The sequence below is a fragment of the Typopeltis vanoorti genome, chromosome 1, assembly GCF_054136105.1.
Source record: "Typopeltis vanoorti isolate ZY-2024b chromosome 1, IOZ_Tvanoo_1.0, whole genome shotgun sequence".
In the NCBI taxonomy this organism is placed as follows: Eukaryota; Metazoa; Arthropoda; class Arachnida; order Uropygi; family Thelyphonidae; genus Typopeltis; species Typopeltis vanoorti.
This window is the reverse complement of record NC_143549.1, coordinates 106524269-106551680: the sequence shown is the minus strand read 5'-3', so window position 1 is coordinate 106551680 and position 27412 is coordinate 106524269. Positions and strand designations below refer to the sequence as shown.

General features: G+C 34.9%; 1 protein-coding gene across 2 annotated transcripts in view; it reads right to left on the bottom strand.

The window, feature by feature from the left end:
- Brd7-9 (Bromodomain containing 7/9) overlaps positions 1–27412 on the bottom strand; it is a 198351-nt gene that overhangs the window by 150361 nt on the left and 20578 nt on the right. For both annotated transcript variants that reach the window (XM_090392551.1, XM_090392560.1), the window contains exon 3: positions 6271–6476. In XM_090392551.1, coding sequence (XP_090248677.1) covers positions 6271–6476 — 206 coding nt within the window. The remainder of the gene's footprint in view (positions 1–6270; positions 6477–27412) is intronic.

Below are 27412 nucleotides of genomic sequence, written 5' to 3'. Positions count from 1 at the left end.
ATATGTAACACAGAAAATTTTGTTTTGCTTAATTTTGCAATTTAAATGGTCCTGAAATTATGACATTTTAGGAGATCATAAATAACAGCAGCATTGAATTCCATAATAAGGAAAGAATTATCCTTCTTTCAAATAATTTTTCAATTAAAATGGAATTATGATTAAAAAAAAAGTATTTTATCAAGTAGTTGTGAACCTAGACTGAGAAAAAATTACTGCACTACATAGTACTATGTCACTAAATACAAATAAGTTGCAAGTCCTTATTAGTATACATCCATAATTATAAACTGGTCAGAGATGAATTTTTTTAATCTTTGATATTTCTATTCAGAGTTGTTTTCAAGGATCAAAGCTACAATTGGGGAGGAGGGGAGACCTCCACATAGCCTTTAAGAAATGTGGAGAAGTAACCAGCACTTCAGAGTAACATCCTCAACTTATTTGTATTTAGTGACATCATGTGTGTACAGAATTTCGTTTATGTAAATTTAAATATTGTTTCAAATTACCAGTTTCAGTTATTAGTGCATTTATATTTCGAGAATTGCACACTTAATTGCTTGTTTTCATAGATATGTACAGTCATACCCTGAAGTTACGGAGTAGGCGGGACCAACAAAAAGCACGTAGGTCGAATTCGCGTAACTCATGGTATAATTTTGCATGTAATTTATACATACAAACATACAAAATATTAGTTAATTATTTCTTAAAAGACCAAAGGTTTTTTAAGAAATATAAACATAATTGTAGTTTTTCGTACATAAAAAAAAGAAAGTTATTTCGATGTCGATGGTTTCATAAAACCTAATAGATTCGTCTGATGGCATAATGTCTTTTTCTTGTCATGCAAAATTTCTTCATAGCAAGCCAATGATTTTTTTATTCCTTGCCTTGTGGCTACAATTCATTCCTCGTTAGAATCTATGTCCTCCAAAATCAGTAAACCTTTCTTAATTAAGCTGAGACCTTCTGTTAATTTTGCAATTGTCATGTGTTTTTCTGGTAGAACTGGATCTGAGGTTTTGGTCTCTTCAGTAGTGCTTTGCTCATGCATTTCTATGAGCTCGTCGATTGTAAGCTCCTTGTTATGCGAGTCTAACAGCTCGCTGACATCTTTACTGTCGATTTCTAAATCTAATTGCCTGGCAAGGTTGACAATTTCTTCTATTGCCTCAGCAACTTGATCAGTTTCTGGAAACATTTCCGTTTCACATTTAAAAAAGGATGGCCAAAGTTTTTTCCAGACACCATTCAAGGGTTCTGGGTAATTTTACCCCAAGAATCTCTGATAATCCTTACAGCATCTAAAACATTAAACTGTTTCCAAAACTCTTTAACAGACAGGTGCTCATTTTGCCTCATATGAATAACAATTCATGGTTTTCCCCATGAACTGTTAACACAAATGAGAATCATGGACATGTGCTAGAGCAAGTGTTACAGTCTCCGAAATGCAGTTAATGCCAAACAGCAATAAAACTTGGGATACCAAGGCAGTCACTAAAGAGAATCCTTAAGCAGCACAAATTTGGTGCTGTTTCATATGTCATTCAAGTGGGTCAGTGTTTAACAGCAACAGATTATGCTGCACGGCAGGAATACCATTGGCCAGCATGCGTGCTGGCCAATGTCTATGAAGATCCGTCCTTCCTCTATAATGTCTGGTTCTCGGACAAAGCATATTTCCATCTAAGCAGTCATGTAAAGAAATGAACCTACAGGTTTCTTGACATCTGAATTTGTCCAAGAAAAACATCTTAACTGTGAGAAGGTCACTGCATGGCATTATTGGGCACTACTTCATTGAGGAGGGTGGCATAACTGTGACCTCGAATAGCGAATGCTACATCGAGAATGTGTTGGTTCCATTCACCCAGGATTTGCATAAGATGCGTCATGCATAAAACATTCCATTTCATTTCGTGTGCAGGTATTCCAACAGGACAGAGCAACCTGTTACACATCACATGGTTCTAGACCCTATTTATCAGAACACTTCCCTGGGAGACTAACTTAAAGGTTCACAGAATTCCCATACCCTTCACGTTCACCCTTCATGACTCAAACTTTTCCAGTGTGGGAAGTTATCTTACTCCATATTCTTCACAACTGTGTTAAATGATTTATTAACTAATAATAATTTCAATCCTTTCTTTGAATCCTAATAATTACCAACTGAGCTCTCCTCTCATAGAGAATATTACATCATTTGATATAATTTTCAACTGTTAATCTAATATATTTTATCTCTTTAAATGTTTACACTGAGAATGGTCTAGAAACAATACTTAAAATTTGGCTCTTAATAAACATTTATTTCCAATATATTCATGACTTATTTTTCACGGTATTAACAACACCACAAACACTTTTATCAACAAAGATGTTTTATTAACGCTAATATTTCGCTGATTTTCAACTCAGCATCATCAGAGCACAACACATGTAAACGCGACAGTGAGTGAGTGAAACAATATAATTGCACAAGACAAAAGATCTAAAGTCCTATTTTTGGCGCCCTCTAACGAAAAAAAAAGATGGAGGAACACGAATGTGCTATTTAGGAGTCGTTATAGATCTGAAAGATTATTTTTTGAGTCAGCAATGGCTTTGAAGAATTCTCCCAACCTTAACAAATATGGTTGCATTAATTTGCCAAAAATTTGGGAGACAGTTATCTTAAGAAAAACTCCTGGATAACTGCTGTTTGTCTTGTGCAATTATATTGTTTCTCACTCACTGTTGCGTTTACATGTGTGTTGTGCTCTGATGATGCTGAGTTGAAAATCAGCAAAATATTAGCGTTAATAAAACATCTTTGTTGATAAAAGTGTTTGTGGTGTTGTTAATACCGTGAAAAATAAGTCATGAATAACCATCAATGCCTAAGCTTATCTGTTAGATTGATATTTCCAATATAAAAATGTGCACAAATTCACATGGAGTGAAGATGCAAGGAATAAGAAAAGTTTCATTGACTATGTTATTGTCGACAGTGATGTGTTCCCACTGGTTCCAGTCACAAGAGTGTATGGGTATATGAAATAGGAAGTGATCACCATTTAGTGTTGAGAAGGATAAAATTGAACTTCTTATTGAAAAGAACGGTGCATAAGAAAGTTTTGAAATGAATCAAAGTTGAACAGCTATCAGATGTGAACTATAGACTCAAATACACAATTATTCAAGAAAAACTGAAAGAGTTTGAAAACAAGAGCCAAACATTGGAGATTAAGTGGTGAGAATACAGAGAAAAATGTAAGAAAGAATTGTGTAAAATTAGCTAATCAAAGATCATGGGAAGACTTTGGTAAGAACATAAAAAATAAATATCAGGAAGGTGGTAAAATATTCTGGGGGTATTGAAAAAGCTCAGAATGGAGGAGAGAGTAAGGTAAAAGGAATTAGAGATGATAAAGGGAACATGAAAAAACTGAAAATAAAGATATACTTGATATATGGAGTAAACACTTTGAAAGATTGCTAAATGAAACAAACAGTGATAGCATATTGATAGAAAACACTCAACAGGAATGCCATCTGGAATATAAAACTGTACTTGAAGTAGAAAAAAGCTATGGAAAGGCAGCTGGAGTAGATGATATTTGACCAGAAATGCTAAAATATGGAGGTATAAAAGTTTTACATTGGCTACACTGCATAATTCAGAAGACCTGGTCAGAGGGTCAAATTTCAGATGATTGGAGTAGAACACTCATAGTACCCATCTATACAAAAGGGAATATGAGAATTGCAGAGAAATTTCTCTACTGAGTGTTCCTGGTAAGATATATGCAAGTATTATTGAGAAATGGTCATGAAAAATTGTGGAGGAGAAGCTTGGAGAACAGCAAGTTGGGTTCAGGTCAAACAGAGGTTGTCAGGATCAGATTTCACCTTAAAATGAACAGTTGAGAAATCACAGGAATATAATAAGGATCTGTATTCAAGTTTTGTAGATCTAGAAAAGGCATATGACAAGGTGCCAAGAGGAAAGCTGTTCAAAACGCTCCAGTTGATGCCAAGAAATTATATTCTCAGTTTCATCCTTTATCCAAGTGTAAGCAAACAAAGCTTGTACATAAAGTCACTTCACGACTGTATATAGAAGCTAATGACTTCACGTAAATTGCTTACACTTGGATAAAGGATGAAACCGAGAATATAATTTCTTGGCATCTTTAATTTATAGTATAACCAAGTGAAAAAACTTTCAACAAGCAATACATAGTCTCTATTTGAGCTGTAATTTAATCGAATTGAAGCATTAGAATTGAAGGAGATACAGGAAGATAGTTTGATGTTAAGTCAGGTGTGCGACAAGGGTATACATTATCTCCACTGTTATTCATCATTTATATGGATCATATTATGAAGAAAAGTAGTATTAAACCTGATATAAAAATTGGAGATGTTGATCTCAGCTCTTTACTTTATGCAGATAATGTTATACTCCTAATGTTATCCAGGGCAAGTCTCTACAGGATTTCCTGACCAAACTGCTGTAATAAAATTGGTATGAAAATCAGCATTAAAAATGCAAAGCCAATGAAAATAGGCAGAAACATTGAAAATATCAACTACTCCTGCATCCTGAATGGGGAACCTATCGAACAAATAAAACATTTCAGCTATTTAGGCACGATTTTTAGTGAAGATGGCAAATTAAACTTGGAAGCAGACAGCAGAATTAGCAAAGCTGGTATGGTAGGAAGCCAAATGAATAAATTTATATGGAATAAGAGAAAGAGAGAGATAAGTCAAAACACTAGCTATATACAAGACAGTGTTCAAACCAATTTTAACTTATAAGTCAGAGAGCTGAGTTAGAAATAAAACTCTTGATCAAACACTGGAGATCACAGATATGAGAGTCCTGAGAAAGATTAGGGAACTGAACAGTTTGAATCAATGGCAGCAGTATCACATTAAAAACAATGATGTTAGGAAAGAACTTGACATTGTTAGAATCCAGGAATGTGTTAGCAGAGCTAATCTCAGGTGGTATGGCCACTTAAATAGAATGGGAGAGAAAGATTAACTAATCAAGTGTTCTTTGCCAGGATGAAAGTAAAAAACCCCAGAGGAAGACCAAGGCATAGAGAAATATAAGATCTGATACTACTGGAATTGAAAGATAACAGACTAGAAGGAAAATTGTTGATAGGAAGTTAGTAACTTTTCATGTAGTGCTATCATAATATCCTGTACCCCCCCCCCAAGGATATACATCAGGAATTTGATGATGATGATGAATTTTGCAGAATATACACCGAGCATATATACTGAAATTGGCCACTTTATTAAGAACAGCATTTAATGAGTGGGACTCCCTTCTTAAAGCATTCCTCTGGAATATTTCTCAACACTGGCACGTTGCTGCTGTGAACTGCTCATTCTACCTCATCCCAGAGATGCTCTATTTAGCTGTAGAAGGTCTGGAGACTGAGCTGACCACTGAAGTAAAGGAAACTCTCTGTCATGTTCCTCAAACCACTTCAATATGCTGCGTATTTTGTGGAATAGCACACTGTCTTGCTAGGCATACCCATTTGACAATGGATAAACTGCAGCCATGAATGAGTGAACATGATCAGTGACAATGTTAAAATAGGCTGTGGCATTCAAACAGTGTTCAACTGTATCAGAGGACTTAACGTGTGCCAAGAAAACATTTCCAACACCATTACACCCCACCCCCTTCCACCATGACAAGCCTGAGCTGTTACTACTTACCAGGGATCCATAGCCTCATGTTGTTGCCAATATATTCTGGTTCTGCTATCAGCATATACTGTACAAACAGGGACTAATCAGACCAAGCAAGATTTTTCCAGTCATCAGCTGTCCAGTGTTGGTGATCACATGCCCAATGAAACTGCATCATCTTCTTCTCATTTCTGTTAAGTGTAGAATGACATGGCAGCAGCTGTCCAATATCCACTTACAGTTCAAATGCTAACACATTTCTGTTTCAATCTTTCTCTGTTAGCTGGAGCAGCCTTTCTCATAAAGTATGCCAAAGACTACAACCTCTACTTATTCAATGAGATTCAATAGATTCTCTATCTCAATTTTGCCTAATCACACAGCACTAATCTACTATAGGTTCCAAAATCTCTAAGGAGAATGTCTCATTGAGAGGGCATAGTTCATTTCCTGAAACTTAAACTATACTAAATACAACGATTCCAATCCCTCCCTTTTAAAAAAATGCCTCAGCTATCTTATTGATATTCACATAACAAAAGTATGAATACTTACAACTGTAGTTTCTTCAGAAGATAATATAAAAGCATCTGTAATGGTGACTTTAATGTTTTCTTTTTCAGTGTACACGTGCGTGGGTCTCGCAAAGGTCTTTCACAAGGTGCTACTTCTTCTAGTACTGGTCGTTTATGTGGGGGTTCATGACTGACATCATGGCTACTTGTATTCATATGAGCGTCATGCTCTCGCTTTCTTTTTTCCTGCAGAGAAAAAATAATTAGTGGCATTTAGTTGAAATGAAACAGTAATGAAGTGAAAAAGAAACTGCATAAGACCCTCTATACTATAAACCCAGTAACCAGTACCTACATCAAACTAGGATATAGATGTTAAAAATGTCTTTTAAGCATGGCAGATTAAGTCAGAAGTCCAGTTGAATTAAAAATCCAGCTAGACTGCTGGATTTTTATTCGGCTGAAATCAGACAACTTCAAAACCTTTGGTTCAGAAATTGCAAAATTTGTCTCTTGGAGTATGCATATCAAAAAAAAGAATGCATCTTTATAATCACTATTTTCTGGTGTAAGCCCCTGATATGAGAGCGCATGGTAATTATGATGTTTTCACAAAGTATTGTGGGGAGGGAGAAGAAGAAGACAGAAAAAGGAATCAATTGATGTGCTTCTTGCGCACCTGGACCTGGCAAAAATTGCACATGAAAGGAATGTTTAGACAGGAGATAGGTAGAGAGATAGAGAAAAGAGAATGGCAAGTTAGTTGGATAAATTTGAATTGAACTTATTATAGATGGCCATCCATCAACAGTTTTACATGTTTAGAAGAAAGCAGAGAAATGCTGCTGGCCAAGTTAACTGTGTCTCCATGAAAACAGCTATAGAAATGTCTAATGCTAAAATAGAGGCATCTATGAGAAAGTGATTGGAATGAATCTGGGAGGGAGAAGCCATCTATTAAGTAGAATGCCCTCTTCTACACCAGCGCTTCCCAAACTGTGGGCCGCAGCCCCCTTGGGGGCCATAGGTTTTGTTGAGGGGGCCGTGAAATAATGAAAACAAATTAAAAATGTTTTAAGACTAAGTAGATTTTTTTTTTATCTTAAAAGAAACGTATTTAAATTTTATTTATTATTTCTTTTTTGTTATTTTTTTTAATGGAAAAAATCACATGTTGTTGGTTCGCAAATTTTGCTTCCTGCGTATTTCGGCACTTAATGAATATTAGTAAATATATGCTGATTCATATAAGTTTCATTTCAATGCAGAAATCTAAGAATTGCAGTTTCAAATATTTCACCTGATATTGACTTTTTGTGTAGCAGTACTGAAACACATCCATCACATTAAATTGAACTTCTAATTCTTTCTTTATTACTAATCATTTTACTTTTCATGTGTTGTACTGCAAATGTACAATAACAATATATCTATCTATATAAAATAAAAATATGAGATAATGTGCCATGTGTATGTAAAATGCTAAAAATGCAATATTTGCATTTGATTTTTGCAATATTCGCTGTGTATGTTTTGTATTGAATATAAATACAATAAATATTATAATAATATGTCTATATTACGATTTTTTTTCGAGGGGGGGGCTGCGAAATATTTTAATTTTTCCAAAGGGGGCCCTGACATTCAGAAGTTTGGGAAGCACTGTTCTAGACAGCCTTAAAAATCTCAGAGGTTTAACATCCCCATATGCAAGAAAATTATTCTAAGGTTGGACGATTAGAATTTATACAGTGCTTAATTGTGCAGGTGTGAAGTAGTGTCATGACACCAAGTTTTGTGGTGGACTGTGGAAGTTATAGATTTGTTAGGAAAGTGTGATAAAGATGTTAGTGAATGGCCACCCCTCCTCAAAAAACATAAAAAAATAAAAAATTCTGATCCTGAATGTGGATTTGAATCTTATCAAAACTAAATCGAATTGAAGTAAGACCTAACCTTCAATAAATAAGAACTTGATGAATTAATCCTTTACCCATGCATAAGCAAACAAAGTCTGCACACGAAGTATCTTTATGCACAAAGTTTTGACCTTCATCAACTGCCTCAGTATCCCTCAATACACACACTTCTTTCAGGATATGTATATTGATATGTATTATGGGAAAGATCACTATCCAGGATTGCTGACATTAATGAGTTCTCATAGGATGCTAGGAGCCTAAACCTAGGAAGAAAAACTCATAAGTATCTCTGATCCAGGGCATTTGAATAACAGGGAATACACCATTTTATTACTTGCGCCTAACAAGTAATAAAATATATTGGTGTAGAAAGTGTATACTCAGTATACACTTTCTACACCAATATACACTCAGTATGTTAGGGACTTTTATTATCCAAACATTGATTGGGAAGCTATGAAATCACATGAGAAGAATGAAACTGAATTTATTGAGCTGTTGTGAGACAACTTCCTCAAGCAGCATGTAACAGAAGGAAGTCGAGGTCAAAGAGTGTTAGATCTGATTACAGTGTTAGAAGCGTTTCAGTTAAAGACATAATTATTCTGCTTCCAATTGGTGACAGTGATCATATGGTACTCACTTGGGAAGTGGTTAATTTATGAATATGCCATTCAGAAAAGGTTGCATGCTGAACTACAAAGCAGGAAATTATGAGCACCTGAGTAGTATGCTGGGTTCTGCACCATGGTCTCAGTTGTTGGATGAGAAGGATATCAACTTAAAATACTTAAATGATGCGACATCAAAATGTGTCCCGAGTTCAAAGAATAAATAGAGTAGGAGTGAAATGGATGTGCAATCTAATTAAGCAAAAGATTTGTAAGAAAAAGATGATGTAGAAGAAATATCGCGTACATAAGGATGATGTCAGTTATGATAATTATAAGCAGCAAGCCAGAAGAGTCACAAGTGTTGTGCAGAAAGCTAAGTTTAAGTATAAAAATAAACTGGCTATGCAAGTTAAAGACAATCAAAAAGAATTCTATCGTTATGCTGCAAGTAAAAGAAAGAATGAATTTGAAAGAATAACTCTACTGAATGCAGATGACTGATGCAAAAGTGATTGTTCAACTAATGAGCAGCCATTTTGCTAAAAGCTATCAACCTGGTATATGCAACATTTAACTCACCACTACCTCTTTACCATATGAGGAACTCATGTGGATGAGGAGGAAGTACTAGAGCTGTTGCACAAACTGAATTCTGCAACTGGAACTGATGGGATATCAGCACATATGCTAAAAGAGTGTTCAGCTGAACTGGCTATTCCCTTGACCAGGCTATATAATTTGAGTCCCAGAACAGGGAGGATTCCTCAGGAGTGGAAAGAATGTATGGTAATCCCATTGCACAAGAGTGGTGCAAACATCAATGTTTCCAGCTATTGATCAATCAGTATCCCAGGAATGGTGGTGGAGATTTTGGAAAGGTTGGTTAGGGCTTGCATTTAGAAATGGGTTGACAGAGAATCTCTACTTTGCAATGAACATCATGAGTTTACTAAGGGAAGGTCATGTTTTAGCAACTTGCTTACATTCTATAACAATGTTACCACTGAACTAGACAAGGGGAATGGATACACCATGAAACTTTTGGATTCTGCTAAGGCTTTTGACAGAATACAGCATGGTAGACTGTTGCATAAATTGAAGAAAATGGTTTGGGTTATAGAATATTAGCACGGATAAGAGCATGGCTTAGCCTAGTAGCTTTGTGCTTCGCAACCATATGCCTGGAGAAGGTGTTCTAGGTTAGATTCCTGTCGACGAAGTGAGAAGCTTAAGGATCTTTCTTAGCCATAGCCAAGTTAGCCGGTCTTGCGTGTGGACAACAGGGTTTTTCCCCCAGTTTATCGGGGATTTTTCATCGCTCAAGCAGGCAAACTGGCCCCTGTGAACACATTGCTACAGTCAAAAATACATTTCTCCCTCAGCAGCAGGCCAGCTGGGGATTATTATTATTTGACACCTCCAGGGAGTCCAAAGACTCATCAAGGGAGAGCACCTACTCTGCAGCTCTGTCTCCACTGCTCAATCCACCAACTGATTGCAGCCACACCAATGCCATCTACCGACGATCACCAACACTAGTATTTTCACAGACAATCACAAACGTCCATGCCCATGACAGGATTCGAACCCGCAGCCTTTTGGCTGGAGAGCATATGCCAACCACTCAGCCAGCCAGGCTGGGTTCTACTAACAAAAGTTGTATCTACGTAGTATCATCATCAGCAAATACAGCTTTCCGATGATGATGCAAAGATAGATAGGGTGATCAGGAGTGTTGCTGATATGCAGTACTTACAGAATGATTTGAATAGGCTGGAATTGTGGGCATGTGAAAATGGTGTAATTTCAAGGTTAATAAGTATAAAGTCATGTACTTTGGTGTGATTAGATATCCAATGTCATGTTTATATTAGTGGGATTATGCTTGAAGAAACTAATGAGGCTATAGATCCTAAGAGTTTTAGTAGACAGAAAAACTGAAGTTCACAAGTCATATAGCAAAAACTGTAAATACAACTCAGAGAATAATGGCAATGCTGAAATGAACCTTGACATGTAAAGATAAGGAAGTCATTTTGCCTCTTTACAAGGCCTTGATAAGACCTCACCTGGACTATCGTGTGCATACCTGGTCTACTGGTTTCTGTTGCGATTCTGATACAGTGGAGAAAGAGAGAGCGCAAGGGAGAGTGTGAAAAATGATAACAAGATTGTAGAATATAGATTATGAAGACAGACTGAGAATTTGTAGGCTGCTGACATTAGCAAACAGGAGAAAGAGGAATGATATGATTGAGACTTACAAACTTCTGAAAGCTATAAAGAATTTCAGTAGATGGAATTTTTCATTTTATGGAGGGTGGGGAAAGGACTTGAGGGCATCCATGGAAATTGAGAATGAATGCTGTCAAGAAGGGGGGTTAGAGTTAGATTTTCTCTCATAAAATGGCGCATGATTGGAATGGATAGCCGTTGGATGTTGTGCGTGCAAGTAGAATGAATGAATTCAAGAACAGGTATGATAGCTAGTGCAAATAGTATAGCATCCCTCAATGAGTTCCTGACTACCTGGAGGTCTCTCTCTTAATAATAACAATAATAATAATAATAATATTTTGGGGGCTAGCTCCCACTGATATGACCTCAATAAAGGTCAAAACCAGTCTGGTTAGACCTTTTTCATAATAATGAACAACAACATACAAGTCTGAAAGGAAGTGTGCTATGCATTATAGCAGTGTTTCTCAAAGTGTGGTATGCGGACCCCTGGGGGGGTCCACGAAAGGTCTTCAGGGGGTCCGTGGCAATTTTCGACTATGCATCATTAACGCATGGAATAAAATTTAAGTTTAAGATCGTAAAACGTTCCTATTGTATCACTGAATAAGGTACAGAGACATCTGCAGGCTGTGTAATATGTTTCTCAACAAACAGTGCAATTAGAGACAACTGGGTAAAAACGGCACTAACTAATGAATCGCATGACCCCCTCTCACATAAAATGCTGTATAGTAGACAATCAAAACCATATGGTGCACAGGCAACATATGGTTTTGTTTGAGTGAACGTGTTAAAACTAAGAAATACATAGTGAATGTGTTTCAAATATCATATAAGGAATTTGGTTGAAGAGAATTAGCATTTCAACTGAACTGTCGGCTTGCCTTTGTCAATTAGTAGCGCGATCTTTTGTTAATACCACACCAATCATATGAACGTCTTCATAGTTGCTTTATCTCTACTGGCCTACCATTGCTGTCTGTTTCAAGTTCTGCTTTCACTAGCCATTTGTTGAAGGACTGTTCGTTAAATACGGTAATTTAACGTGTGGATCACTGGTTAAAGACTGGATTTTTAAAATGTGCAAAAGAGAGGAACATAGTAGATACAAGTAGCTGTCAGCAACAAGAAAATGTTGATACTGTATCTGGATCAAGTGAAATTGATAAGTGTGTGTCGTCTGACATATCTAAAGAACCAACTAGGAAGAAGATGAGAAAACTTCGTATGTACGATATAAATTACTTGAAATGTGGATTTTTATGGACGGGAAATGAAGAGAAACCTATTCCATTATGTGTAATTTGTGGTGAAACTTTAAAAAATGAAAGCATGAAACCATGTAATTTAAATCGCCATTTTGAATCGAAACATAATGAATGCAAGGACAAACCTGTCAAATTTTTTCAAAATAAACTAAAATATTTAAAAGAATCTCAAAAAGTGATGTCAATCATGTCAGGAGGTGAAACATTAAGGCTTTAGAAGCTTCATATCGTGTGTCGCTATTAATACAAAAAGTGGTGCAGCGGAAACAATCGGTGAAACTTTGGTCAAGCCTGCAGCAAAAATAATAGCGGAAATTATGATCAGAGATAATGCAAAAAGATCTTTTGATCGGATTTGCCTTTCAAATAGTACTGTTCATCAAAGAATCACTGAAATGGCTGAAAATATAAAACAAACATTGTTATCCGATATACGTAAATGTAAGAGTCGTTATTATGCGTTGCAAGTGAATCCACCGACATTACAAATCTTGCATTTTCTAGTGTTGGTTAGGTATGAAAAAAATCAAAAAATTCATGATGACCTTTTATATTGCCAACCCTTGCCAGAACATACAACAGAAGAGATATTCAATATAAATACCTTTATGCATCAAAACAAGCTTGATTGGAAAAGTTGTGTTGGAATAAGCACGGACGGAGTGAAATCCATGGTCGGATCTAAAAAAGGGCTTATTTCAAGGATTCAAGCTGTTGCACCAAATGCAAAGTCGACACACTGCTGCATACACAGGGAGACTTTGGCTACACATATGATGTCTACAGACCTAAGAAAAGTTCTTGATGAAGCTGTAAAAATCATAAATTATATTAAAGGCCGTCCTCTAAACGGCCAGATTTTTCTCTCAACTTTGCAAAGAAATGGGAAGCAACTATACACAACTTCTTTTCCATACCAACGATCATTGGCTTTCTCGTGGAAAAGTCCTTACTCATTTATTTGAACTTCGGAATGAACTACAAGTTTTTCTTGATGAAAAGTATGAATTGAAAAAGCATTTACATAATTGGAAATGGCTCAGTCAATTAGCATAACCTGGAAGATATATTTACTGTATTAAATAGTCTTAATTTATCTTTACAAGGCAAGGAAATTTCTATATTTCATGTCCAAGATAAAGTGAACGCCACATTGGCAAAAATGAAGTTATGGCAAAAGCAGGTTGGTAATGGAGAATCTGTTGCCTTTCCACCGCTTCATGAATTGCTCGCAAATTCAAATGAACAAATTGATGATGATGTAAAAATTATTATCATGCAGCATTTAAAAAGTTTACAAATGAATCTAGAAAAGTATTTCCCTGAATTGGACATTAATATTGAGTGGATAAGATACCCTTTCAATAAAAACAAATTTATGCCAAAAGGGTCTATCGTCAATAGAAGAACAACAACTTTTAGAACTAGCTTCTGATGGTTTCCTAAAAAATAAATACAGTGAGAATACGTTATCATCATTTTGGCTACAAATACAGAATGAATTTCCTGAATTAACAGATAAAGCTCTAAGGTTCATTTTTCTATTTCCAAGTTCATATCTGTGCAAAGTTGGATTTTCGGCCCTTGTAGATATTAAGACAAAGAAGAGGAATCGCATTACAGATGTCAAACTGCATCTGAGATTGAAATTAACAACTATAGAGCCAAATTTTGCTGAAATTTTATCTCACCATAAGCAATTTAACTCCTCTCATTGATGATAAATTATTTCAAGTAAGTAAAACTTTATAGTATCTTTATAAAGTTTGTTCTATTAAAAATAAATCATATTTTTTTGTTTACATGAACATATAAATTCAAATAAAATAGATATTTAATTTTTTAATATTTTAAATTAATTTATTCGTTTTAATTAATTAATTTTTAATTAATTTATTAGTTGTCCGCACGGTTAGCCTAGTGGCTATGCGCTTCGCAACCATATGCCTGGGGAAGGAGTGTCCTAGGTTCGATTCCCGTCGGTGACGTGAGGAGCTTGAAGGATCTTCCTCAGCCATAGCCAAGTTAGCCAGTCTTGGGCGTGGAGAGCAGGTTTTTTTCCCCAGTTTATTCTGGGGTTTTTCATCCCGCAAAGCAGGCAAAACTGGCCTTGAAAACTCAACACTACAGGCCATAGGATACACCGGGGCATAAGGCTGACCACCTTATCCTGTAAACGGAGTGAGGTCCGATGAACAATGGACCCTCGACACCGCAAGGTAAAAGAGGGTATAAGGAAGATGACATTAATTTATTAGGGGTATTGGTAATAATGAAAATTTAAGAAGGGGTCCGCAGATATCTGAAGTTTGAGAAACACTGCATTATAGGATAGTGAGGCAATTGAAGTCAACAGCCGCTATATATAAGTAGTATAGCTGTGAAGATATGCAATGCAACTTTGTTTTCACTTAGGTAAAGGATTAAAACAAAAATATAATTTACTTTGCACGCAAGCAAAAATACGTCCTGCAAGAAATTAGGACTGCTTCATTTAATAATAAAGTTAACTAGGTTATGCTCATTTCACTCGAGAATATTAAGAAGATTAATGTTAAGATATTGGTTATGGAATGTCTTGAAGATATAATCATTTGAATACCATGCTTTGTTGAATGAACACGAATGGTGCATACTGTTTTCAGCAAAACTGATGAGAGGATTTGTGGTCAGTAAAAGAGGGTTAATTATTGTACAGGAGGAAGAATGTGAATGGAAGCACTGATAAAGGAATATGACAAAAAAAAGCAATCACGAAGAGAACTAGACAGAAAACTGAAATCCAATCACAGTCAGGTAAACCATAAGATAGTAACCTGACAAGGGATCCCCTGTGCCAGACTCAACTGAATGTCTTCAAGTCAAGAATGATGACTTCGAGTTTCTCCAAATCTTTCCATGGTTTGTATCCAAAGGGTGTGTAGGTTGGTTAGGTAATCCATTGTGCAATGAAAATGGCAGAATGTGTATGGATGATCACTAATTAAATGGCCTTCAGTTGGGGAAGAAGCTAAGAAGCTAGCTATTAATGGCTCCTGTTGTTTTTGAGAGGAGTGAGGACAATGAAAATAAGAGGTTGATGGCTGAATTTTATCTTTCTTTTTAGAGATGGATGGAATACAGATCATGTGCAGATGCCAGATGATTTGAATAGCGATATAAGATAGGTGTTAATTATGGAATAAATGGTAGAAAGATACCATGTGAACCTGGAAACTGATGGATATCCAAGACTTATGAAAATATTTCTGAAGCCTTTCTGGCAAAAGATCAAATTTCAGTAAATGAAAATCATTTTTAATGGATGTTGTAATAATTTTAATATTTAACTAATTTTGTGAAATAGAGTTCCACGTTTGAATCAACAGCTTGGACATTAATACATCTCATGTTTATGTAGCCACATGCTTATGTTAGCTATTGACTATGTGCATTAAAATCAAAATATTTTGCAATTACTTTAAACTTTGTAGTATAGAAACTCGTAAACTTAACACGTTCACACCATGCTGTGTTTCACACGAGTTGTATATCAGGCAGAAACTCGCTTGATTCTATAACATATCACTTTGGCATCTGGTAGGTAATTCGGTAGACTATATGCTGTAAATAAAACTGCATGCTGTAAATAAAACTATTAAATAAGAGTTTTATTTACTGCTTAACCTCCCTACCGGCGAGGTGGATGAAATAGTGAGACCAAATTGCACTTCTTATCCATGTTATTCAACAGTTCTTACAGCGTCATATCCAGATTTAGCTTGACATCTATAGATGTCATGGCCAGTTGGGGTTAATTTTGATTGCAGCTATGCAGTATGATGTCTTTTGGGAAAGGTGTTTTTCACTATACAATGATTCTAGTACTACAGAATCATTGTATAGTGAAAGCACCAGTACCTATTTGAACAATAGGTACAGCTGCTTTTTATTATTGGTGATACAAATATATGAACTCCCTCCTCCTCCAAATGCATTAAAGTATTCAGTCAAAGTATTTTAACATTTTATCACTGTATATTAACAACAAAATTAAATTCCATGATTCTGTGAGAGAGCAGCAAGTAGTGTCAATTTTTCACGTCAAATAGTGAAAAGTCAAGGTGAATGATATCTGATAAAAGGAGGGAATACTGAAAAGTTTTTATTTATTTATTTATTTTTAACAACTATCAATAAAAATTCACTGTGGTATTATTTTAAACATTTTAGGTAAATATTATTACAGGCAACTCCAAGGATTCAGACTCATCAAGGGAGGCCCTAAACATCATGTCAAAAACAATCCAACATTTCTGCAGTATCTATCATACCATGCTTTGAACTCATTCATAGCCATGGCACCCACAACAGACTCTGAAAACCTATTCCACTCATTCACTACTCTCCAAGCAAAAAACCTAATTCTAACACCCTTACTAACTACACTCTTACTGAGTTCCCATGGATGGCCCCTAGTTCTCTAACCACCAGACCTGTTCTGAAAAATTTCCTCTGAATAAATCTTGTAAAAACCCTTCAGTAATTTGTATGTCTCAATCATATCATTCCTTTTCCACCTATCAACCAGTTTCTGTAACACAAATCTTCAACCTATTCTCATAAGGTTCATTCCATGGATCTGCTATTATCTTGGTTGCTTGTCTCTGGATCCTCTCCGCCTCCTTCTCATCACCAAGAAACCGTGGCACCCAGATCTGCACGCAATAGTCAAGATGGAGGCCATATCAAGGCTCGATAAAGAGGAACAATAACCTACTTATCTCTGCTTGTCAAAGTATTCTTCAGTAACCAAATGATCTGATAAGCTGCTTTAGCCACTTTTGCTATGTGCCGCCTAAACTTTACTTCCCTATCCACTAACACTCCCAAGTCTCTAGCTTTGTCAATTTCCTGGAGTACAGTTCCACCAATGTAGTATACAGCTAGTAATCTTTTCAACCCAAAATGCATAACCTTACACTTTGCAGCATTAAACTAAACATCTGTTCTCCTTTGCTTAGTCTGCCAATCTATGCATATCATCTTGCAAAATTTTGACATCATCTGTATTAACTATTGCTTTATCCAACTTTGCATGATCGGCAAATAACTGAACAGTTCCTCTCAGATCATTTCCTATATTGTTAATGAACAAATTAAACAATAGCAGTCCAAGAACAGAACCCGATTGCATGCCACTAGTCACAGGCCTTCTTCTAGTCTTGAATAAACTACTCTCTGATATCTCTCCATCAACCATCCTCTTATCCATCTCCCCATGTGCTGCAGTTTACTGATCAGAATTCCATGTGGCATCCTGTCAAAGACTTTTGAAAAGTCCAGCAGTATCACTGTCACTGTATTATAAAACATGAGCAAGTTATTGAGGCAGGACCTATCCTTTTACAAAACCATGCTACTTCCTGCCCACCATACAGTATCTCATTTCCATCTACCCATTCCTATATTTTGCTCTTGATCAACTTCTCCAATACTTTGACAACTTTTGATATGCTGATCGGTCAATAATTTGCTACATCAGTTTGTAGCCTCCTTTATGCAGTGGAACTATTTTCTCCTCTTTCCAACCCTTTGGGACTATCCCAGAACCGAGACTTAGATTAAACAATATGGTCAATGTTACTGACAATTATCTCACCGCTTCATGTAAAACTCAAGCTGTTATACCATCCAATCCCACAGCTGTATTCACATTAAGGTTCTGTAATATGCCATGCACCTCCATTTCATTTACCTCACTTCTTGTATAAGCCTTTGTTCTCTCATTCCTGCAATATCACCACCTGGATGATATACTCTTGCAAAGTGTTCACTTAGTAATTCTACTATTTCGACTAATTTAGTTACTTCCCTACCATCGGCATTCATTAAAATCATTCTGCCATATACATTCTCTCTTTTACTTGCAGCATATTGAAAGAACTGTTTGGGATTCTGTTTAGCCTGCATTAATAGCTTGATTTCATAATCTGCTTTTGCCTTTCTTACAGCACTAGTTACCCTTCTGGTCTGTGCCTTGTATTGTTCATGTGCCTGGAGGTCACTTTTCTCCTTATATTCCCTCCACAATTGTTTCTTTTTTTTCTTTTTTTTTTTGCAGCTACAGTTTAATGATGATATTCATCCATTTAACTCCTACTTGAATTACTCTCCTGACTCTAGTTATTCAGTCTGCCATTATCTGCCTCAAACATTCCTTTATGACTTTCCATGAACCATCAACATCCAGCTCTTGCAGTTTAACATGCCATGGCACCGATCCACACAATCTTGTCAAAGCTTGTCGTATACTGTCAGCGGAAGTATTAGCTACATTTGTTAACCATCCTAAAAACCAGCACAAGATTAACTTATTGAAAAAAAGGGGAAGAAAAACTGCTAACAAAATACCTTCAAATGAAATTATTAATCTTAAAACTCAAAAACTGTATTGTATTTTAACAAAATAATTGTCAACTTTTTCTGCTATAGTAGGAGACATGACAGAATGAGACAAATTCCACTTTATTAAATTTATGCACAATATATACAATAACAAAGATAATCGCCGACTAGTGTAATACCTTTATATTACAAAAGAAAACAAAAATTAAACTGAAGTTATTGATTCCATGTCTGAGGCTGCTGCAAATCAGATTCAGTTCCTTTGACATCAGTTGCATTATCAATGAAGGAAAATTTGAATTGCCAATAAAGAAACAAACTGAAGCGTCATGTGAAGATCCAACTCAAAAGCATAAAAAGCACTAAAGAACTAACACAAGAAAGGAAATTATGTATTTTCAGGGAGAAAAATTATTTAAAAATGGCTTTTGATTGCCTAATGCAGTAGTTCTTAACCTTTTTGAACTCATCGAACACTTCTGATTATAAGAAAAATTTGGGGAACATCAAAATCATTAGGGTCATAAAACTAACAATCAAAATATGCATAGACTTGCCTTTTATAAAAAAATGGAGCTTATTTTAATGAGATACTTGAGCTTGTCAGCTTTTGCAGATTTCAGCAATATCAGGTCTAATATGTGATATACCTTCCCTCATCTCTGTCTATATTAGTAAGTCTTTCATGCTTTTTCTGTTTTATATTGGTTAATATTGAGAAACTGAGCTCACATAAATATGTTGAAAACTGTAACAAAACTTTCAGTGCCCTTGTGGAGAGAGCTGGATATTCGACTTGGACACAAATCCAAATTTCCTCAAGAGTTATTTCAGAGAATTTCACTTTTAGAGTGCGATCCGTTGACAAGGTAACTAATTGCTCTTCTTCTTGTAAGGAAAATTCACAACTCGATGTGTTACACTCAGAACTGTGTCATGTGATTTCTTTCACCGGCGGAACACCTGTAACCAGTTCACGGAACACAAGTGTTCCGGGGAACACCGGTTAAGAACCACTGGCCTAATGAGTGGTCAATCAAAGTGTCAAATCAGATAGCTTTTTCTACTGCTGGATAATTTGAACAAAAATACAGTCACATTTACGACCACAGCCTTGATACTTATGTTTTCTATGTAATCATTACGATAAAAAGAACACTGAATAAAAAATACTGTATTTTTCACCTCATAAGACACATGTTTTTGTACCTATAATTTATCAGAAAATTAGGATGCATTCTATAAATCAAACGCGTCTCATAAACTAGTGTGTCTTATACACCAATGTGTTTTTTTACGTATGTGCAGCTATGATGCATCATCACTTGTTGGTAATGCATGATCATAATAGTTGAATAATAGTTTGAATAGTTGCACAGCTATTAACGGTCACACACATTTAAACTAGTAATCAATACATTGTTATATTTACATTTTTTTTATAACCCATGGATGTTACGAAGCATGAGACATAGCTATGCGATTGCGTTAACCATAGTGTGATTGAGTACACAAAAAAGAATGAAAATAGGGCAGCAGAGCAGTACTTTGTGCCTTCACCTACAGATAAAATGGTACGAGCTTGGAAGAAACAAGAACAGCAGTTAATAGAAGCAAATTCTAAAAAAAAACAATCTCTGCAGAAAACCAGCAAAATGGGCAGAAAGTGAAAATGAATTAAAAACTTAGATAATGGATCAAAGAAGATCAGGTTGCTCAGTATGTACAAAAATTATTATTCAACAGTTATTCAAAATTAGTGGCAACAGAAAGAAATATCATCAATTTTACAGGGTCACCATCATGGTGCTTCAGATTTATGAAAGGAAATAATTTATGCATACATGCAAAACTAAATATATCACAAAAAATGCCAGATGAATTCGAAAATAAAATTGAGTTTCACAGATTCATCATAAATGCTAGAAAACAAGACAATTTTGAGCTTTCACAGATAGCTAATATGGATGAAGTGACCCTAACTTCTGATGTGCCCTCAAACAAGACTGTTGACTCCAAAGGTAAAAAAAAAAAAAATATTATTGTTAAAACTTCTGGTCATGAAAAAACCCACTATACTGTTGTTTTGTTGTGTGTGTGCAGATGGAATAAAATTGCCACCTTTTTTTTTAATTTTTAAAAGAAAAATAATAGCTAAAGAAAAACTTCCCAAAGGAGTTCATATTCATCCAAATTCATTCATATTCATCCAAAAGGATGGATGGATGAGGAAGGGATAAAGCTATGGATAAAGAAGGTGTGGTCCAGATGTCCTGGCAGTTTATGTCAGACCTGCTTTGTTAATATGGGATCGGTTTAGATGCCACAAAACTGAAGCTGTTAAGAATGAACTTTGCAAAATGAACACATTTAAATCCCAGGAGGACTCACCTCTGCACTTCAACCTTTAGATGTACCAATAAACAAACCATTTAAAGGATTTATGAGGAAAAAATGAGTCAATGAGAAAAAAAAATTGGATTCGATCTCCAAATTTTGAGGATGCATCTAGTAGGAGAAAGAAGGCCACAATTTCGCAGTGTACGAATGGATAAAGAGTTCATGGAATGAAGTGAACACTGAAATTATGAAATCTTTTCAAAAGTGTGGCATTAATTCCTTGATGGTACAGAGGATTACTTATTTCAAGACAGGCGATAACTCAGCAATTTCTGATGAAGATGAATAAAGATTTGAAAAGATTAATGAAATTTATAAAAATTATTTTTTCATATTATATATATATATATATTGTTGTAATTATGAGTGACTCGGGATGTATACATTTATAAAATTAAAATTTAACTGACTAGAACCCAAGAAAGTATAACAAAAACCTTTAATAAATCATGACTAGTTTCATCGGTGTTCCGACTTCTTCAGGTGAGAAAGAAATAACATAAGACTTATAAAAATAACAAGGTAAAAAACATGGACTTTCCAGCTAAATAAAAAGAAGCAGAAAGTAACAGTCATATTTGAATAGGTGACCGCGTGCTACTGTTGGCATGAGTTGAATGTGTGTGACAGCTAATTTTGGAGCACCAGTATTGGATTACTATGCTATGGAAACCAGGCAAATTGTAGCTTAGATTGTTGTTCAGGTGTGAAGGATCCAGAACTATTTCTTTTGATTCGATAATTCGTCTTTCAAATTCATCCTTGCATATATATAAATTGGTTGTGTGGTCCTAATCAACTTGGTGTGGCCGTTCTTCGATGTACTATTCTGCTTCTTTTTATTAAACTGGAAAGTCTATGCTTTTTACCTTGTTATTTTTATAAGTCTTATGTTATTTCTTTCTAATCCGAAGAAGTCGGAACACCGATGAAACTAGTCGTGATTTATTAAAGGTTTTTGTCATACTTTCTCGGGTTCTAGTCAGTTAAATTTTAATTTTATAAATATATATATATATATATATATATATTATTATATGTTAGATTTTTTAATGGTCTGATGATTTTTTTAAAGAATAATTTTTATCTAATAAATGGATAATACATGTATTAAAATTTTAAATTAAAAAAATTAACATTTATATGAAAAACTTGATGCATAATTTGTGTCTAATAAGGCAAAAATTATGGTAGTTAATGGTGAGTTATATCTTTAATATTACTATTTATGTTTTGAAATAAAATATATGTTTATTTATACTTTATATTAATATTACAGGGGGGACTGAAAAGTTCTGATAAACAGAACAAAAATTATATTAAAGCAACTGATATAACCAGAAGAAAGAGCACATCTTAAAACCCTTTAATCTTCATCTTTCATCAAATTGTAATAATTTGTTCTTTTTCTTTTAGGATATATAAGAAGACATGTCAGAAATTTTGAAGAAATTCAAAGACAAGGAGGCGCAGGCCATCTTTCAAGTTTTTCATTCTGCAAGAAAAGTCTGCAACTGAAATTCACCAAACTTTGTGTGAGACTTTAGGAGGCTGTGTCCCAGCATATCCAACAGTTGCAGATGGGTGGCCAAGTTTAGAACTGAGCATCCTGAGACAACAGATGCCCCATGTCAGGAAGACCTTCCACAGTGATCACCTAAAAACATTGATTCAGTGCATGCCATGATCCTTGATGATAGATGAATATCAGCCAAAAACATTGCAAAGACTATGGGGATATTCAGGGAATGATTTGGGGTCATTATCCACCAACATCTGGACATACAGAAGCTCTCAGCAAAAAAGCAGGTTCCCAAATGTTTGAATCCTGACCAAAAGAGAGAAAGTGTATTCTCATTTGAAGGGATTTTGGGTCACTCAGGTGCAAATTTTTTGGCTTGTATTGTGGCTGTTAATGAAACATGGCTTCATTGCTATGACCCAGAGATCAAACAACAGTCAATGGAGTGGAGACACAAAGGTTCTTCATGGTCCAAGGAGTTCAGAACCCAAAAGTCAGTAGGGAAGGTGTTCTTGCCATTGTCTTTTGGGATATGGATGGTGTAATCCTTACCAAGTATCTCAAAAAAAAGGTGAAACTGTTACAAGAGCAGTTTATTCAACAGCTCTGAAGGAGGTAGTGAAGGAAAAATACAATGAGGAAACCGAGCAGAGGTGTGCTGCTTTTGCAGGACAGTGCAGCTGATTGCACTGCTCACAAAACCCAAAAGATGATACACAACTTGGAATTTCACTGTCTCCCTCACTGATCGTATTTGCCAGACCTGGTCCCATCTGACTATTTCCTATTCTCAAATTTAAAGAAACACTTGAAAGGAACAAAATTTACCACAGATGATGAAGTCATATATACAGATGAGGACTGGTTTTGTGCAACTTTTTTCTTAGAAGATTGCAAATGATGCAGCAGCATTGTAACGTGTATAACACTTCACGGCCAATATGTAGAATAATGTATAAGTTACATGGTTCTACCTCCTTCATGGTGATTATTGCAACTTTTCAGCACACTCTCATAATATCGTATCTTTTCTTTATGAATAAAATGTATGTTTTTATGTCACACTTTATGTTTCAATAAAATTTCTGTTTATTAATATTAATTGTCTTTCAATATAATTTTTTTTTGAAAATGTAAGAAATGACAGTAATTTACCAGTAAACTGGTATTTATGAAAATTTTTTCCAGCAAGGATTATTTCAGTTATATGAGTGGAGTTAGTGTTCATAAAAGGAGAGCAGAAAGAATAATAAAACCATGGAAAAGAAGTGTAAAATCACAGTGAGCATTCTAATCAGATACCATGGAAGCGCCAGAGGAACATGGGATTGAGATCAATTGGTTGAAAGTCAATCACAGAAAAGGAAACAAGGTAGGAGTGACAAAAAGAAGACCTAACATTAAGGTGCATATGGCAAATGACTAATAATTATTGTCATTATCAGATTTTATCAAAATTTTCTTTCATATTTGCCTAATATGTAACCAGCTCTTAAGTTTCCAATTTAAATGAATCAATTCATCGATGCCTGTTGTTTCCTTCACACTCTCATAATTTTTGATTCAAACTACTTATTGTACTAATCTCATTCTGTTTAAGTGATAAGACTACATTACGTTAGCTCCATTTACAACATCTTTCTCAGAGTCGCAAAGTTTCAGCTTCGTCTCTTTACAAGTATTTCCATCGTCATTGTTTCAGTAAACTGGTAAACATCATTCTTCTGCCTTCTGTTGGCTCTATTAAAACGAGCAGCAGCGCTATCCAACATCCTTTTTTAGTGCAACTGCTTCTCATTTTCCTCATTTATTCTATCTATCTCTGCCCTCTGGAACAGTCTTTCTCATAAAGCAACTTCAGTTTCCAGCTCTTCAAGAAAAATTATTATTATTATTAAGAGTCAGGAACTCATCAAGGAAGGCCATATTATTCACGCCAGCTGTCAAAAATGGCAACAGATTTCTTAATTCTCAATTTTTTACCTACACTGTATAAACAATACTAATGTATTGTGTATGGAGTGCAGGTAAGGATTGAGAAAGAAGATATCTTTCATTTGTGGGATTAAAAGCAACAATGCTTTCTGAAAGTTTTTTTCCCACTTAGTTATAAATGAAATTAAAGATGCCAAGAAATTATATTCTTGTTTAATCCTTTATCCAAGTAAATTTAAGCAAAGTTTGTGGGTGAAGTATCTTCACAACTAGGCTACTTGTTTTTTTTTTAAATAACGAAACCTGTGGTGCGATCATAATTAAAAGAAACACACGTATTAACCACAGTGAAAATTATTTAATTGTAAATATTTCATCCTAAGTATCTTAGGACATCATCAGTACAGTAGTTTAAAACAATAATAGGAATAACATACAGTTAGGGCGCATGCTTACAATAGAACCTCACTAAATGTGCGTAACATGTTACAGAAAAAAAAAGAAATCCCAAGGTACATAATTCAGATAATGTACAATGTAAGAGTGATGATAATCAAACTGACTCTAACATTGATGAAATTATAGCAGAATATCATAGGTTAGTTAACATAGAGTTAAGTAAGCCAGAGGAATGTGAAAATACCTCTGATTTAGTTAATAAGGATAAAGAATCTCAGAAACCTGTAGAAATTGATTCTGATAGTGATGATTCTGTAGATTTAGAGCATGATTGAAGTAGTTTAAATGAAATATTTGAAAGGTATAGAAATGAAATTTGTAAGTATAGTAAATTGGAAGAAGAAAATTCTGAATTATCTCTAGCATCAGATGATTCTGAAATTAGTGATTCTTCCGAGAGTGTAAATAATGATCAGCAGGAATCACGTTATTTTTTAAGATCTAGGAATAAGCATTAAAAGTTTGTTTAAATATAGGTTAAATATTTAAACATTTTTTTTTTACAAAAAAAAAAAAAAAAAAATTTTCAGAGAAAGATAAAACTGATGTAAAAATAAAAACTGATGTCTGAATATTTTTACGAATTGTTTATGTTAAAATGTTTATTAGTTTTAGTTTCATAACATGCATTGTCGGCACTTACGATGTGCCCATTATTGAAATTTTTTGTCGAAAATGATATGTAAAGAAGTTAAAAAATTGATGTACTTACTAGATTTGATATTTGTATTATTTACAAGAATTTTATTGTAATTTAAAATTATCAAAAGTTGTGTTTTATGAAGACATTCTCTCTTGTCGCTAACGGAGACAACGTGTCAGCCATTATTTTTACCTAACTTCTTGTTTACCAATTTCATGGAGTGCGCATGCTCGCCGAGAAGTTGGATGTGTGATTGATAGCTGACAAGTTCGGTATCGAAGCAACGAGAGAGTAAACAAGGAGAGTGTTCGCAGAGAAAATTAGAACACAGGCTGGCAGACATTTAGATTAGGAGGAATTTAAGTTTTTTTATGTGACAGTCGGAGGAAAATTAATAGTATATTCCGATAAAGGAATCGTGGAACTATTAAGTTTTAATGTGGAATAAGTATTGATAAATAAAAGGGAAATATTGCTATAAATCGTTTTAAAAGGAATATTGGAGAAAACACTAATTGAAAGATTTATAGTAGATTCCGGAAAAGGGAATCGTAGAACTGCAAGTGTTTTAATTGGAAGAGTTAAGACTGTCGATAAGCATTTAGTGAATAAAAGAAGAATTTGCTATTTACGTTCTAAAAGAATGTTTCAGAAAACTCTGATTAGGAAGTTTCATCTGTATTAAGGACGCCGGATCTGACTATTATTTCTACTGAAGAAAAGAGACAGAATTAAGTTCGGAAGAATTAATGTGTGCTACATAAGTGATGAGAAAGGATTCTGTAAAAATGAAGAATAGAGTCATATATCTTCTGAAAAGGGCCTTGACAGAGAAAGAAACTTGCTATGAACATTTTGTGATTGTGCAAACAAAGTGTTTAGTCTAGTCTTAAGTGTAAGTTTATTTTTAAAAGGCCTTGGATCCAATTAATTTGTAGTTAGTTATGCAATATTTGTTTGAAGTGTATATATATTATTTTTGTTATGTTAAATGTGTTTATTTTGTATTTTGGTCTTGAGTCAGTGATTTATTTGGATTCTGAAAGAGTTAAGGTCATTGCACCAATTGGAGTGAACCCTTGTGCATATAAAAATATATAGGTACACTCGGAAATAAATTAAAAATAATTGTTAGAAACAGAGATCATCTCTGTGGTAGGATTAATATTATGATAATATCTATGAATATCCTCTATATAAAAATCAACCAATTACTGGCCTCTCTCAATGCGGAATTGAAAATCTAAACCATAGGATCCATTGGGAAAAGTCTAAACTTTTACATAGATCTTTATATAAACATGAACGTTTATACAAAGAAAGTTCTGAAGCCTTACTACACAGACCAAACTTAAACCGCAACGACATTCTTACTACTGCTAAAGTATGGGAAATTGTCATACAAAATTGTGTTAAATATGCTAATCGGTCGGATTACCGACCGATTAGCATATCAGGAATCATTGTCAAGGTCTTAGAGAAAATAGTCAAGAGGAAAATACAAGATTGGATAGAAGAAAATGGGATACTGTATCGGGGACAGCATGGTTTTGTGAAGGGTAGGTCATGCCTCAGTAACTTGCTCACGTATTATAACACAGTGACGGCTGAACTGGATAAGGGTAATGGGTTTACGGTGATTCTACTGGACCTTGCCAAGGCCTTTGACAGGATTCCACATGGAATTCTAATCAGTAAATTGCAGCATATGGGAATGGACATAGGGTTGGTGAGATGGATAGGAGGGTGGTTGACGGAGAGATATCAGAGAGTGGTTTACTCGGGAGTAGA